Here is a 17,713-nt window from a genome sequence, read left to right on the forward strand (position 1 = left end):
TTCTTACTAATCACTTTTACGAATAAGAAACTTAAAGTGTACAGTGTATACAATATAATATAAACGATATTACTTGTCTTATACATTTATGGTATTTAAATAAAGGTACTAAGTAATATTTGTGGCAATTAAGAATGATTCAAACTTCATAAAATTTTGTTGAACTTTTATGTTTCTTTATTATATTAAAAATCAATACTCAATAACTACTTTCTGACATTGTTATAAACATATTCATAATTCATTTCTTAATTCACTGAAATATAAGAATAATTTCACTTATGATAAAAATAAAATTTCATTTTGAAAAAATTATTTTTAAAATTTAAAATGTTTTTACACATTTCAATACATTTAAAAGTTTAAAAAAATTTAATTATCTAAAATTAACAACGAACAGAAATTTTATAATTTTAAGATAATGTAACAAGAAATATTTAAAAATCGAAACAAGATATTTTAATTTGTTTTGTTTTCCGTTAAAAGTATTTAGTGATATAAAAAGAAACATCTTGTACAGAGTTATTTTTATTAAATTATAGGAACTAAACCCAAAATTATAGAAGTGCCATTATTTTATTTATTTATCGCGTTTCTTACGAAGTGAAGAAATTCTTCAGCACATAACTCACGTAACACTAATGCATATGTCAGTTTAATCCGATTTTGAAATTCCGGAAACGATTATATAGCGAAAGTACTTTTAACTTTTGTCTTCCACGCTAACCTAGAATAATAAATGTTACGGCAGAGAACCTATAGGATTATAGAAGGAAGACTCTTCATAAAATGATTAAATTACACAAAATTTTATATATTTCGATAAAATAATTTATATTTAGAAACAAACATTATTTAATAATTTTTGATATTATTTTTTTAATGAAAAATTATTTAATTTTAATTTATATTTAAAAAATTTTTGCGATGCTAACACGAACTTTAAAATGGTGTTTTTAATTAAGCTACGTTATAAAATTAAATATTATTTTAATTTCATATAGCATTATTTTCGGATAAAACTTATAAAATTTAGAAATTTCAGGTTTTTTTATTTAGATTAAATATTCGGTTCTTAAAATGATATATATAATTAATTGAAGCGCAAAACGTTTGTAAAACTTATCTTCCATCAAAGGAAAAGAACTGTTGAAAAATGTTTCCAGTTTTTCTTTGTTTTCATACGATTGTTAAGTTTAGATTGTTGATAAATACGGCAATTAATTTTTTTCTAACACCGAATGCAACTTAATTCAATAAGAAAAGATTAATGATAGAAAATCATTAACTCAGGGGCATCTATTTTCAGAAAAGATAAGAAAAGAAACTCGTTAATCCTTAACACGGAAAGAAAGTTAGAGAATAGCAATTATATAAATACATTATTTATTTCCAGACTTTCTTCTCCTTTAATTAAAAAATTGATTTTATAATTAAAGAATCAACAATATTAAGTATATTTTCTCATGCAGTAGTTTTGTTCTATATTTATAGAATACTTCGTAAAATTATTTTATCAAATAATTACGATTTATAAATTATAACACGACATTTTAATTAAAATGTAGGTTTAGAATTTAAAAAATTAATTACATATTGTAATCTATTGAAATTTATTTTAAAAGCAGATTTTAATTTGCTAGTATATAGAATTTGGAAGCATTATGCATTTTCTCTTCGCATCTTTAAAAAATATATTTATGCTATAAAATTCTTATAAATTTGTATAATAAATTATTTAGTTTTCAAATATAGGACTTTATATATATTAAATTGCATTTTACTTCCTAAACTCTATCCCACAGATAAATCCCATATTTTCGTTAAAGTATATAATTTGTTATTTATAGTGTAATAAATGTAAAATTGAGAATATGTAATTCTGAAAACCTTAACTATAATCGTACTAGATAAATATAAATTTCAATATTCAAACTTCGTACACTGCTTATTTGCATTATAAAGAAATTACAAATAAATTAGTTATTTTAGATAAATATCATGTATTTATAGTTTTGTAAATGTCTAAAAATAAAATCGCTAATGTTAGTAGAAAAATATTTGCGTGTCTTCCTTCAATAATACAACGGACACAATAGTATTTATATAGATTGCTTGAAGAATTTTAGAATACTCAAAACTTGTCATGTGACGTACCTCGAACGTGTCCGTGGAAGAGACAGTGACGAGATACATTTATACTTGAATAATGAACGCACATAATTGTTGCATTTGGACTATGAGAACTCTTGTGTTTTCCAGCAGATTTTACTTCATTTGCCCAATACAGTCTAGAACCACCATACTCAACCTGCGGCCCGCGGGCCACATGCTGCCCGCTGAGCTTTTGTGAGTGGCCCGGACGTGAAAGAGAGCGGAAAATAATTACGTTGACTTCTGGAAATAATTACCACTTCTAGAAAATAGTGTCCGATCAATATAAGACTGTAAAAAATGTGCTCAAGTTTTACTTACGTTGTTCGCATCAACGTATCTATGTGAAACGTCATACTCAAAAATGAAATATGCAAAGAACATATATAGAAACTGGCTTACTGATTCACACCTGGATGCCGTTTTACGAGTAGCAGTTACAAACCTGATTTAAATGAATTGACAGCCGAGCGGTCAAGGTGGCAGCTTACCGCTCTGGATCGAATATATCCCCCAGGGTCAGGGAATCCCCCAGGAATTTTTCGGGGAATGGTCTGTTCGGATATGTCGGGCCCCGTCCCTCACCACCCGGTCGCACCATTGTGGGCCTGCTATGGGCCTGCTACAAGAGGCCCTCTTAGTGCCCACAGGGCGGAAAGAGTATTAAAAAAAAAGATTTACATGAAATTGTGAAAAAAATGTTCGCAATATCAACAGTCACACTAAATTTCTAGGGTAAGTGAGAAATTAAGAAAGTTTTTTATTATAATTGTTATGTTGCGGCCCGCGTGTAATAGCTATCATGTGTAAGTGGCCCGAGAAAAAAAAAAGGTTGAGTGTGGTGGGTCTAGAATATAGCTATATTTACCTTAGAACTCTTACGTTCATCCAGTATTTCAATATAAAAAATTTAAATATAAATTTTTCTATAGTAAAAAGCCGTATAATATTTTAAATTATGTGTTAATAATACTGCACATTTAACAATTACAAGATTTATAATATTAAACAAGTCAAAGAAGTTTGAATTTTGTATTAAATCAATTCAAATCTTATAGAAAAAATAAAAAATACAAAAAAATACAGAAAATGAATTTTAAAAAAAAGTTAGAAAATTTTCTCAACTTTTCCATTAAAGAAGATAAAACTTTGATTAATGTAAATTTCGATTTCTTTTTCTCTTAAGTTAATCACCAATGATGGTTATTACCTTCAGCCAAGATGATAAGATTTTTGTTCAATTTATATGATCAAGAGATAAGATCAAAGATGTTAAACAATACAAAGATGATAAAGGAATGCAGTAATTAGAACTTTTGGAACTGGCACCTTTTCATAAATGGGCTTTTATATCAAAATTTGTGAAAGAAGAAGTTTATCTTTACAATTAATTGAACTCTGTCATCCATGCTTGACTTTGTCAACAAATTGGCTTGAATCAATCATAATTATCTTCCTGAAATAAAGTATTGATTTATAAGTCAACCGATAAATTTCTTACATAATTAGGATGCTTTTTGACTGTCATTTGAACTGTTATCTCAATAAAACTTTATTAGACTGAACAAAAATAAAATAAAATAAAATACTAATTTTTAAATAAATTTTCCAATCATAATAACAACTTAAAATGCGATCATGAGAAATTACAGTATATGATGACACGATTCTGATGGTTTTTAAATATGCAAGCATTATTCAATCTGCTTACTGATGAAGTTCTATTACAATGTTTTTTTACTTACGAACAAAAGGGAAGACTAGGGAGTCAGGGAAACAGAAATTTGTTAGTCTTTATCACGAGGTCCGTTACAAAAAACCTAGATCATTTTTTACGAAATGCTACTCTAATTTGTTGGCCACTATACGACATTAAAAAATCTAACCTGCTATTTAAAAAAAAGAAAATAAAACGAGACAAATATAGCGTCCGAGATTCCCATTTGTGGCGCGGTGTGTATATGAGGCAAGTACAGCTTGAAATAGCCAAATTTTTGCAGACCGAGGAAATAACGAAACAAAATATAATTTCTTTATACATTATTCAAACTGAATTCATATGTGAGAAATTTATATTCTTTCTCCAAGAATCTAAATAAATAAATTTATATATTATTTTAAGCACAAAAATGTTTATTATTCGCTACTCATATTTTTTATTGTCATTTTTATTTTTTGTTGAAAAGTTTAATAAACTTTTAGGATCAAAAAGTCGAATAATTTCTAGATATGATGGAAAGAGGAATATTGAGAATTAAAAGAAAAGAGAAATTTAAAAAATTCCATAAATAAAATTAAATAAAATTAATTATAAAATTATACTTATACATTTTTAAACTGTTCCTGTGTATTTAACTAATTATTTTCATCATAAAATATTTTTAGTTCTTAGAAAACATTTTAAATCATTTTTTTCTTTTCTAATTTGTCTACTTTTAAAATTAATTTTAATTAAAACAATTTAATTTGTACTTTATTTAACATAACTATTTAATATAATTTACCATTTAAACAAATAATTATTATTATTTTATTTTATACATTATAAATAATACTGTCACCCTTACTATTACTATTTCTTAAATATAAAAAATAGACAGGTGCTGAGATTTAGAAATATTTTGACATAAAAAAATTATTAAGAATCTTAAATACATCAATAATTCGCTTACAATTTTTAATAACGGTTTCTAAATACAAATCTAAAAACATAAATAAAATTACTTAGAGAAAAAGATAAAAAAGTAGTGATAATATATTATAGAAAATCTATTTTATTTGTATAAAAATTTCTTTAAAGAATCAATAGAATCAAGCTTTCTAGTACCAGAATCTGAATATTTTCGTGTATTATATATAATTTTATCACTTAATTATTTTCATAACTTTCTGTTATAATATTTTATTTATTATATTTTAAAATAAAATTTATAATTACATTTTATACCCCAAAAAAGTTTAAATATTTTATATCTACACGTATTTAATTAATGTTGTAAATTAAAGCATTAATTTTATTAATTTTAATAGCTAACCAGTGTTTTATTCCATTTTATTAACACTAACTTAATCGTTGTTATTATTATTTCTATTACAGAGTGAATACTCTTGTTAATTTTGTGTTGAATTATTATTATCTCACTACTTAATGAGTGCAATTATTTTACTTTAAAGCAGCATAATTACTAAAAAAAAATTGTAATTTAATGAAATAAATGAGAACAATTTGTTTAATTAAGTAGTTAAGTTGAAAGCACGCAAAATAGTCATTTGCTCTTAACAAGTTCGTGACAAAATCGATGTTGCATTGCAAAGTACCTACCTTCGTACGTAAGAAAGAATAAATTTTTATTTAAGGTATATGCCCAATGAAACTTTCGATTTCTTCTTCATAAGTAATGATGAATTATTATAAACTGCGCTAATACAGAATTATTTGTTCGGCATCGAAGGATGGACAAGCAGGAGTGGGATTCATCTTTAACAGGGAGTTTGGGAAGGCAGTCGAGGGAAATTGGAGATACAATGAAAGGATCATTTTAGCTAACATACGAGCAGAACCTAAAAACTTGACGTTGATACAAGTCTATATGCCAACCACAAGCTACAAGGACGAAGACATAGAAGAAGTGTACGATCAAATTGAAGAAGTTATAATGAAAATCCCAGATAACGAAAATATGATCATCATGGGAAACTGGAACGCAATTGTCGGAGAAGACAAGGAACACAATATTGTTAGTAACTTTGGATTAGGTAGAAGAAACACCAGTGGAACCAAACTAGTGGAGTTTTTCAGAAGTCATGATCTCGTTGTATCCAACACCTTGTTCAATCAGCCAAAAAGAAGGAGATATACTTGACTAAATCGGGAAATATAGAACGGTTCCAAATTGATTACATCCTTGTCCGACAGAGATACAGGAACCAAGAAAAAGTGAGCAAGAGTTACCCCGGTTCAAATGCTGACTCAGACCACAATCTGATATTAATTAAGAGCCACCTATGCCTTAAGAAGAACAAAACGGTAAAAGCGTACAGAAGAGAACATACAAAAATTAAGAAAAGACACCAATGCTCAGAAAAATTTCAGGCAAACAGTAATATATGAGTTGACAAACTTACATAAGGTAACGAACAATGACATAGATTCGAGATAGGATAATATCAAAACAGGAATCATGAAAGCCGCAGGTAAATGTATTGGTAAAGAAAGCTGAATAGTTTACAAACCATGGATTACAGCAGAAATACTGGAAATAATGGAGAAGAGAAGGCTTTGAAAAATAGCACACAACCAGAAAAAACTATAGAAGATACGGGAATTTAATTAACAGAGAAACGAAAAAAGCAAAGGAAAAACGGATTAACACAGCATGTAAGGAAATAGATGAGAATATGAAAAAAGGAAATATGGAAAAAGTGTACAGGCAGGTGAGGAGACAGGTGGGGAAGGAAATATACAGGTACAATCATAGATAAATAGAACATATCCTAATTGAGAAAGGACAAATCGCACAACGATGAAAGGAATATGTTGAAGAACTTTAAAAAGGGGACAAGTTGGACGATACACTGATTAGAGAAACTGGTTGATGAAAATGACTCGAGACCATCAATCTTAAAATGTGAATTGATAAGACACTGGAAGGAATGAAAAAAGGGCAACTTATAATGCCCCTAGGAAAAAACACTAAAACGACCTGTATATAATCATCAACGAAATGTATATAATTGGCCAAGTGCGAAAAGATTTTGAAAAATGCATAATGGTTCCGATTCCAAAGAAGAAAGGAGCACCAAAATGTGAGGATCATAGGACAGTCTCACACACGTCGAAAATTCTGCGGAATAATCTATCGAAGGTAAAAAGAAAAGTAGAAGAAATCTGAAGATCTATTTGGTTCCAGACGAAACAAAAGTACCCGAAAAGCTATACTAAGCCTAAGGATGCTCATCGAACAGCTTATTTTCAGGTAAAAAGGCAGGCACTCATAGCGTTTATAGACATAGAGAAGGCCTTTAACAACGTGAACTGAAACATAATGTTCAGATCACTAAGAAACTTGAAGATAGACTACAGAGATAGGCGAATACTATACCAGCTATACAAGAATCAAAGTGTGATTACAGGAAGAGAAGAAGCCAATATAATGAAAGGAGTAAGACGGTTGCGGACTATCACCACTATTGTTCAACGTCTACATACTAGAGGCAATGAAAGAATTCTACGCTACTAATAAAAAAGGTATAAAAGTGAACGGAAAGTTTACAGCACAATAAGATTTGATGACGACATCGTAATGATAGCGGAAGATGTAGTCGACTTACAGATAGCTCTTGAAAATTTAAACGAACAATTTAAAAGATGTGGTATGAGAATAAATAGGAAAAAAAATAATGAGATGTTCAAAAAAACAAGGAGGAATGAACGTCTATTTGAACAGTAAAAAACAGAAGTCAATGAGTTCACGTACCTAGCTTCCGCTCCTTCTATCTGAGGTAATTACCTCAGATAGAAGGAGCGGAAGAGATGTTACAGCGAGAATAGCCCAAGCAAAACAGGCATTCTATAAAAAACGACAGATGTTAACATCGAAAAATATACCAATCGATATTAGAAAGCGATTTATTAAGAGTTTCATCTGAAGTATAGCATTGTACGGTACGGAGACATGGACACTCCGAACAGCGGAGAAAAGAAAACTGGAGTCCTTTGAGATGTGGTGTTGGCGAAAAATGATGAGAGGGCCGTGGACAAAGAGAAAGAGGAATGAGAATGTTTTGAAAGAGGCAACAGAAAAGAGAGATTTTGAGAACGATAGAGAAAAGGAGAAATGACATGATTGTCCACCTAATTCGACACTCGAAATGAATGAATGTTTTATTGGAAGGAAAGATAGAGGGAAAAAGGGGAATGGAATATCTCGACGAGTTATTACGTAAAAAGCCTTACCAACAGATAAAATAGCTAGCTAAGCTAAAAGTGAAGCTATAATACCACACACATCCATGTTTTCCCATCAATCGTTGGCTGAGGAGAGAGAGAGAGAGAGAAAGCGCTAATATTTTTTTTAATGCGAACTATACACTTTTATTCTCTGTTCAAATCTATATAAATCTATTTTTAAATGTTATAAATTTGAATTAAAATCAAGTATTTCTTTAATAAATAAATTATCAAAAATTAAACTAAAAAAATACAAAAGTTTTTAAATATGATCTGATGAAGATAGGATATTCTGAATCAATTTATGAAGAAAAGTGAAATTGGTTACATAAAAAATCTCCAGTTATTTTTTTATTCATGCTTAATCTTTAATAAAATGTATTTAATAGAGTATTATTCAAATGTAATAAATAATTTAATTTTTAAAATTAAATTATTTATCACATTTGAATAATACTCTATTATTCAAATGTGGTAAATAATACTCTATCATATAAATTTTTCTCTTTTTTATTGCTTTCCATGATTTTAATAAATATCACTTTTATTCTATAAAAATACAGATGATTGCTAATATATTAATTATTTATATATAATACCTAAGATTTTATAAATGTTTTTTATATTTCACAACGAATATATTTTTTTTTTATAAATTTTAAAAGTAAAATGTTCAGAGCTTAAATATTAGTTTAAAATACTCTGATGGATGAGACATGTTTATTTTATAAATAAATATTTCGCATATTGCCAAAAACGAATATTTTATTGTCATATACTTAATCTTGTCACGTATTTCATTTAATTATTATTTAAACTAGTTCCATTCGAAGAGATAGCACAATAAAAAAGTGGTATTTGAAGGACATTAAAATCATTTATTTTATTTATTATAAGTGATTTTCTTAATTAATGAAATTAATGCTCCTGGTGAAGCTGGAAGACACAAACTATTGTTAATTGGAAATTGTTTCTTAAGAAAATAAGGATAAATAGGGAAATTGTTTTCTCAATTAATTTTTAGGAATTTTTATAGCTTCCAAACAATTCTCTTTAACTTTCTTACATTTGTCCTTTGTTCTTTTAATCGTTCTTCTGTATTCCATTGAGAAAAGGATATACTGTAAATGATAAATTGATTTTAGTACAGCTACACTGATTTCCTTTCTTCCAACGATTATATGCCAAGAAAAATTAAGTTTTAATCTCTAATACAAAGAAAAAGAGAAACTAATAGTAGATATTTATTTATTTATAATATGTAATTCAACAATGTTTTTTATGTTTACCAAGATTACATTAAAAGCAAGTTTCATTATAAGTAACCGGGAGGTATTATTTAAAAATTTAATAGAAAAAAATATTAAAAGTAATTATTAGTGTTGAACTAATTATAAAAATATGTACTAAATAATTTAATTTAATTCAAACTGGATTATTATTTCAACGACATAAACAAAATTGACTTTTTTTTAAAAAATATAGCACCAAAGAAATGTAAAATTATTGTTTAATTATTTAATGAAATCCAAAGTATTTTAAAATGTTTCATAAATTTTAAGCAGATGCTCGTCTGTCGACTCCTGTCATTGTAAATATAAGTATGAACCGCCTGACTAGATAGCTCAAACATATTTATACTGTCGTATTGGGAATTTCGTCCTTTTAATCCTTTCACTTCTTCCTCTCCTCCTTGATAGTTCTAACAGTACAACATATCAGAATCATAAACGACAGGAAAACGGGATGAGTTTCCTTACAGAGAGTTTTATATGTTGCTATTCTATCTTGGAAACTAGAATGGACAGTCTTAAGTGCTACTGTTGATATATGCATAACTATTTGTCTCCTCTCTGGAAATCGCCAAGGAAGTAGATGCTGTACGTATGGACATTATAAGTTGAGGAGTAGAGTGCTGCTCTACGTCATTGTTCAATCTACAGCCTTATTAGGTAAATCCTTCTTGGATTTTTCTGGCTATATTTCCATCTGCTTTCTTGACGAGTTTTTTCAAACACCGTCAAACCTTTTTGCACTCCAATGATCATCTTCTTCCGTTTATCAATCTGATGATAAAGAGATCCGTTTCGTAAAGATGATCTGATTCTTTTCTGCAGTCTATAATATATTTTTTTCATATATATATTTTTTGTTCTGTCTGGTTGTTCATCAAACAATTATTAGCTATCGGACAAGATGCCTTTTGCACCCATACGTCGTAGGTGTATGAATGCGATACCGGGATTGTTTATGTTATCAAGCAGCATTGTGAAGGAATTTTGTCTATTTTTCCAATTTTAGGGAATCCTTATAAATTGTTTGGCAATACATATTAAAAATAATTAAGAGGAACAAATTAGAATAAAAATTATCAATTAATCATTAGGCTATTAATCTCACAACGTTTGGAAGAAAAGACGAAGTTGATAACCGTCGTTTTCCCCCTTTTCAACAGTGTTAGGTAACAGTTGTTACTTTATCCATATCATGTGAACACATAACTCATACTAGACAAGAGAAGAGAACTAAAAATAACCAATCAAGCCTATCTCTCATTACCTCGACTTTCTCCGGAATAAAATCAGGATTAGTCAGAAAAAAATAAAGGAAATGACGAAATGCAGGGGAGAAAACAGAGAGAGAGAGAGAGAGAGAAAGAAAAACAGGAGAAGAGAATGAACACAGCATCCAGAAAGGGAGTCAACTGACAACAGAAAGCCAACACAACAGTAGAGAGCCGCACCAGGGAAGAGTGTAAATCTGGAGGAAATAGAACAGTTAAAAGAGAGAGATAAGGAAGGAAAAGAATAAGGTGCAAAAGGAACCGAAGAGAAAACAGAAGGTCTTTTCCTCATATGTTGTGAGTCGTGCAGTTCGGATATCCCCCGTTAGGTACCCCAGGTTCAATAGTATAGGTATAGGCTAACTTTCGAGTATGAACTTTGTCTATCCAGATACCGAATTGTTATGGACAGACTTTGTCTTTAATCTCAATCTTAAACTTAATTTTAGTGTAATGTTTGGTTTTTATAATAATTTTTTTTATTCTTAAGTTAATTTAATTTATTTTGCATTCATCCTCCCGAGGACTTCGAGGTGGCTCTTACCCTGGCGTCTTGCATATCTCAGTCTTCTCTAGAGTCTAAATCAAAAATGTGTCCAATAATACATACTTGGTGGCAGGATCCCTATCTAAAACTTTTGGATCTGGATTTTGACAGCCTTTAAGCTCTCATATTGTTATAAACTTCTACCAATACTGTAGGCATCTCTTATGAGTCTAATAAACAGATTAAAGCTTATATATGTATATAGAGGATATTAAAATAATGCCTGGAATAACAATATCTTGATAAAAATATTTTTTAAAAAACTTGCTAACGCACGTTTTCTAACTACAGGCCTATAAATTTATAGGCCTGTAGTTCAAGAAGTACTACACGTCTTCCTTTATGTTCAGATCTGAATGTATAGCATCTTAAGTTTTCAATTAAAATACTTTTGTTTGTAAATAATATAAAATAATTATTTTTCTAAATAAGTTTAATATAAAACCCGAACACTAATAAGCGACAAGATAAAAAATAATAATAATTTTATCAAACTGACCAAAGACCAACACAATGATAGTAGGGAACATCTGAAATATTACAAGAGAAATATAGAAAACTAGATGAAAGTTTATTATGAAAATAGTAAAATTTCTTTAAAATATTTTCAAAGTTTATTAACGGTTGTCTTTTGTGATGAATTTACTACTATTAATATAATTAAATTAATTTCTAAAAATTTTCAGTCTAAAATTTTGTAATAAAATAATTACTTAAATTCAGAACAGTTATTCAAAATTTTTCTTTCTGTTTTAATTTTAAAACTTTAAGAAATATTTAATTAAAATTGACTTGAAATCATGTTTTGTAAATTGATAATGTATTTGCTTCAGTATATCTGAAACAAATACATTATCAATTTATACTCTATCTTACATTTTAAACTGATCCATTTTAAATATGTGAATTAGTATAAACAATAGATAAATATATTTCAGTTATACGTTTGAAAAAAAATTGCAAATTTATTAAAATAGAAATAGAAATTATAAAATATGTTAAATGTTTTGATTTATCATAAAAATCGAATTTGCTAAAATTAAATTTGTGCAGTTTAGTTAACTTGAATTCAATTTTATAAATTATTTTTTTAATGTAGAATTTCATGATACAGTTTTCATTTTTATCTAATTAATAATCTTCATTATATATAAATGAAAATGTTTGTTTGTTCGCTATACACCTCTAGGCCAGTGGAAATTTATAGGTCTACATTTTTTTTTTTTTAAATTGCTGCCCAATAATTTTTCTTTACCGTCATATAAATAAATTATTCTAGCATTTTTACAATATTTTTTTTTATTTAAACAAGTGTTATATAAAGTCATTCGAACGTTAAGGTTAGCAACTTCGATCACATGCGGGGCCTAGCACGAATCACTTTTCAAATTTAAATATAAATCAGTATTAATGGGTAGTCGTTGACCACTCTCTCTTCCGAGAGGTCGTCGACAACTACTTTTGGTCGAATTAACTTCGACTCCCTTTTGCAACACTCCCTTCTTTCTATTGGACCAGCAGTATGGTGGCATTTAAATAAGAAAATTACATATTACGACGTTACTGGCCAGCAAAATATGTTCTAAGTGGTTTTCCAGGATGTTAAGTTTAAATATTTTGTCCGTTTTTCGGAAATTTGATTGGAAGGCAGATTACCGTTTGATATTCGTCTGTGAATGGTAGTTTCCTATAGTTAACATTAGAAAATATCACATCTAAAACATTTAAAATATATTTTCAATTCCAGTCTACTTGACCATTGACTTTGTGCTATTTCGCACCATCCGAGTATCGCGGTAAAGCTGACGATAGTAGGCTAAAATAACCAAAATCTTTATATAGTTTTCATTTTAAATACTTGTTATATTGTAGTATTAGATTTATATAACAAGAAAGGCTTTCTTACGTAAGGGTTTATCACACCAAATGAACAATCTAACGCATTTAAAAAATTTTTTATTTCGCTACTGCACACAATTTAAAGAATTCAAAATTAAAATGTGTTTGATTGGGCACTTGGTTTAATAAACACTTATGTAAGATAATCTTTGTAGTTATAAATCAAATACAATAATATAATATAAGGATTAGAAGTACGAAATAATTTAATAATTTTAATCTTTACTGTTATTTTTTGTCCTGGCAACGCACTGCTCATCTGCTAGTATTTTATTATTTGCTAATTAAATAGTAAACTTCGAGAAAATGTAATACAGTAAATAGAAGAAAATGGAACCCTTTTGCTTTTAATGAATATGTCACGTGCGTCCACCAGTGACCAATTGGTCCCGTTCTCTGAACAGTAGTCGTGGATTCGCCCCTCGCCAGGATGGGCTATCTTCTTCCGATCGAGTTTAAATTTGGAAAAAGATGGAGTAAACTAATTTTTTTGAATTCATGTAGAAAGCATAACATGAGATATAAGTACTAAAAGATGTACTAAAAATAAGAAAATAATAATAATAATAATTTACTAACATATAAATGAAAGAATTTAACTCGGTTATTACATAATTATTTTTTAATGAAATAAAANAAGATGTACTAAAAATAAGAAAATAATAATAATAATAATTTACTAACATATAAATGAAAGAATTTAACTCGGTTATTACATAATTATTTTTTAATGAAATAAAATTTCAGTTATTTAAAGTAAAATTCTAGTTATTTGGCATTTCTCCCTTTATTTCCTCAACAATTGTGAATTGTCTTACTTTCCTCATATTACAAATTGAGCATATCACTCTCTATAAATTTATGTAACTTCTTACTTTTTTTTATTTCCTACTTTATTCAGATTTGAGGAAATATATCGATTACAATTGTCGACTAGAATAGTATTAATGCAATTATATTAAATAATTTAGATAAATATTAAATGAAACAATGTGTAAGTTAATAATATATGTAACAAGAGATGGTGACCATACATAAGAAGACTATAAAGTAAAGAATTAAACACTTTGTTTAGTTTTTGTAAGAAAACATTCCTTTCGTAACTAACTACAAAGTTAAAAGTACTGAATTTTAGACATTTTTTTTATCTTCGTTCTTCTAACAATCAAGTCATAAGTGACTTTTATTTTTTTCTCTCAATTTATTTTGTATTGTTTTTCAAGGAATTGCTCTGTCAACATAAAAGTATCTCAAATATTCTGTTTCTATTTTTATAGTTCTTATAAAGATATATTACTTTTTCATATAAATACAAGGTAATGTTTTCCACCGTAAAAAGCAAAAATGTTCAATCTGTTACACGTATACGACTTGCAACACATGAAAAGCTATCAGTTATAAATGTTTTTGTGTCTCAGGACGACCGATATCAATCATATAAATCCAGTTTTTCCATCCACGATGTGTCTGATCTGCCAACTTCTCAGAACAACAGCTTCTTGCACCAAGAGAATATAAGAAAGCTTTTTCTTTGGTAAAAATAACTACGTATACTGCTTCAAATAATAATATATATATATACCAAATATACATCATAAATTACCCTGTTATTCATAAGAAAGGATATTTTTTTATCTCTCATAATTTAAAAACATTAATTTTAGATTTGATAAGGATTAATTTAATTGTCATGCAGTATTGTCCAATAAATTACTTTTGACTAACAAATTTTAATATAAAATAATACAGTAAAATATTATCAAATTATGCGTAAAAATGTGATATAAATAGAAATTTACTGAATTGGGTTGTTCTTACTATTGTTGATATTAGGAGCAGTCATCCCTTGTCTTATTTGGCGTTACCCTGTATTAATAAAAATAAAGAAATAGATAAAATCAAAATTAAAAAATTTAATTTAGTAATAGACTAAATATTAATACATAATTATTATAAGTTAGAACATAAAGTATTTCAAGATGAACATTTGAAAATGATCTGTAATATTTACCGGTAAAACAACTATACCTAGTTGCATGATATATTCATCCACGACCTAAATAAATATGCTTATATTTTTAAAATAAATTTAAAGCTTTATAACAGGGGTGGCCAACCTTTTCAGATGGCGGGTCAAATTTCAGAAATAATATTTCTTGCCGGGCCACGCACCTATTTTTTTTTTTTTTTTTTTATTAAAGTAAACAAGCAAGCATGCTACAGCTTCAACCACATCGTCGCTTCCCAGTAGGTGAGATCGTGGTCAAACACTTGCCTGGTTTAATGTAAAAAAACACAAAAAATAGGTATATTCATTTTTTTCAAGAAAATAAAACATAACCAAGAATCAAACATATTTATTAGACAATTTAAAAATATTTAAAAGTGAGACATCTGACTTTGTTTTACAGAACTAAGTGCATCAAAATTGATCTCCACTGATGTTGTCGCTACACGCAAACAGTTTTCCAAATGAACATCAGTAATTCGTGTTCTCACTTGTGATTTGATGTACTTCATGCGACTAAAAAGTTGTTCACACGCATAAGTGTTTCCAAATAGCGAAACCATTGACAGAGCATGTTTGTAAAACGCAAGATATTTATCCTTGTCCAAATACGTTTCATAGAACTCTTCCAAACCAACTTGATGGAATTTCTCCTTTAACTGTGTATCACAACATATTTCACAATGTTCTATTTGTAATCTTTCTGGTAATAAATTTACGTCTACCGCGAATGGCGTTGCAAATGCACGAAAAAGCACATGATGTTTTTCAAAATCCTGAAATCGGTTTTTAAATTCGAGATTTAAGTGAGATATCGAAGAAGCTCCTGTGTGATGTCTGGTATTTTTTTATTATGTATCATTTTAAGAAAAGCTATTAAGAAAACTCCTATTCTTTGCCTTCAAAGCAATGACAATGTAGGAAAGTGAGTAAAGTTTTTTGTCTTCAACTGTTGTTCCCAAAGACCAAGTTTCATTTGAAATGCAGAAATATGATTATACATCTTATTAATTAATTGATCTTTCCCTTGTAGACGAGTATTAACGTCATTTAGGTGGTTAGTTATATCGACCAGAAATGCAAAGTCGCAAATTCACTCTTTGTCTTCAAACTCTGGGATACTATTTGGCTTGCTTGCAAAAAATGATTTTATTTCTTGCTGCAAATCAAACACTCTTTTTAACATTTTGGCACAGGTCAGCCATCTTACTTCCGCATAAAATGTAACGTTACTATAATCTGAGTCCAATAACTTTAGAAATTCTTGGAACTGACGGTGATTCAACCCGTTCGACTTGATAAAGTTCGCTATTTTGAAAACCACTTTCATGACATGGTCCATTTTAAGGGAATTCGAACATAAATTCTCTTGATGAACAATGCAATGAAAATTTAGCATTGAAGTATTACCGACTTTGGAGGCCTCATTTTCAATCAATTTTACTAAACCTTCGTGTTTCCCAACCATTGCTGGAGCACCATCCGTTGTTAAGCCCGATAAGTTGTTAACTTGTAACGAAAAACGATTCAATGTCGATGTAACTGTCTCTAACAAATCTCGTGACTTAGTAGTGTCCTTAAGTGGATACAGTGCCGCTAATTCTTCTGTCTTTTTAAAATGGATATCAACACCCCTGATAAAAATTGCCAATTGGGCAATATCTGCTATATCTGTGCTTTCATCCAATGCTAGAGCATAAAATATAAACTCGGATGCTCCACTTTTCAAATTATCTTCAATATGCTTTCCAATGTCATCCACACGCCTAGTAATAGTTTGACGAGACAGACTTATTTTTGAGAAATCCTTCTTCTTTTCTGGACACAGAATTTCAGCGACGCTCTCCAAACATTCCTTAACCATTCCACCATCTGAATATGGCTTCGATTTTTTTGCTAGTATCATGGCTACTGCATAACTAGCTTTTACATACCATGTTGCCTCTGAACCCGCTCTAGTAAATATCTTTTGTTGTACAGAAATTTTTTTTAAAAATCATTCACTTGGTCCTGTCGAAATTGCCCTTTGTACTTATCAAACTTATTTGCATGTTTAGTCTCGTAGTGCCGTTTGATTTTATAGTCTTTCAAAACAGAAACAGATTCGTTGCATATCAAGAATATGGAATTTCTTTTAATTTCCACGAACAAATAGTTTATAGTCCACATATCTTGAAAACTTCTTAATTCTTCTGTGATTCTTCTCTTCTTTGGTCCAATATCTTTACTAGTTGACGCCATGTTAGGTCTTCGTTTTGAACTGAAAACATTTGTCCGTTGTGTGCCGCCCCGAGTTGAATTTTTGTCGATGCCTAAAGAAAATTTTCCGTTTTTAAATTTAAATTACATAAATAAAATGTTTCAGGGTTTACTTATAGAATCGATATGGTAGACAGGCTACTTGGATAAAGTAGTTTGAACTGTTATTATAAATATGTTAAATATGTATTTTAACGTCGATCGCAAAATCTCTCCAGATGGTCTGTACAGTATACAGGCCAGGTGTGGCCAAACTTTTATCCCTTAGGGGCTACTTCTTCGGTAAAATATAGTATGTGAGCGACTATGAATATGTCATGTTACTGTCTGACA

General features: G+C 28.9%; 1 protein-coding gene across 1 annotated transcript; it reads right to left on the reverse strand.

Annotated features, from left to right (window-relative positions):
• Nucleotides 1-16,214: 16,214 nt before the first annotated feature.
• On the reverse strand, nucleotides 16,215-17,362 carry LOC111628709 (general transcription factor II-I repeat domain-containing protein 2-like). Its single transcript, XM_023372544.1, has 2 exons — nucleotides 17,163-17,362; nucleotides 16,215-17,076 (listed from the first exon to the last, which is right to left on the reverse strand). Exons 1-2 carry the CDS (start codon nucleotides 17,360-17,362, stop codon nucleotides 16,215-16,217), a joined length of 1,062 nt encoding a protein of 353 aa, XP_023228312.1.
• Nucleotides 17,363-17,713: the final 351 nt, after the last annotated feature.

Source organism: Centruroides sculpturatus, unplaced genomic scaffold, assembly GCF_000671375.1.
Source record: "Centruroides sculpturatus isolate CEXI.00-Female unplaced genomic scaffold, Cexi_2.0 scaffold416, whole genome shotgun sequence".
NCBI classification, from domain to species: domain Eukaryota; kingdom Metazoa; phylum Arthropoda; class Arachnida; order Scorpiones; family Buthidae; genus Centruroides; species Centruroides sculpturatus.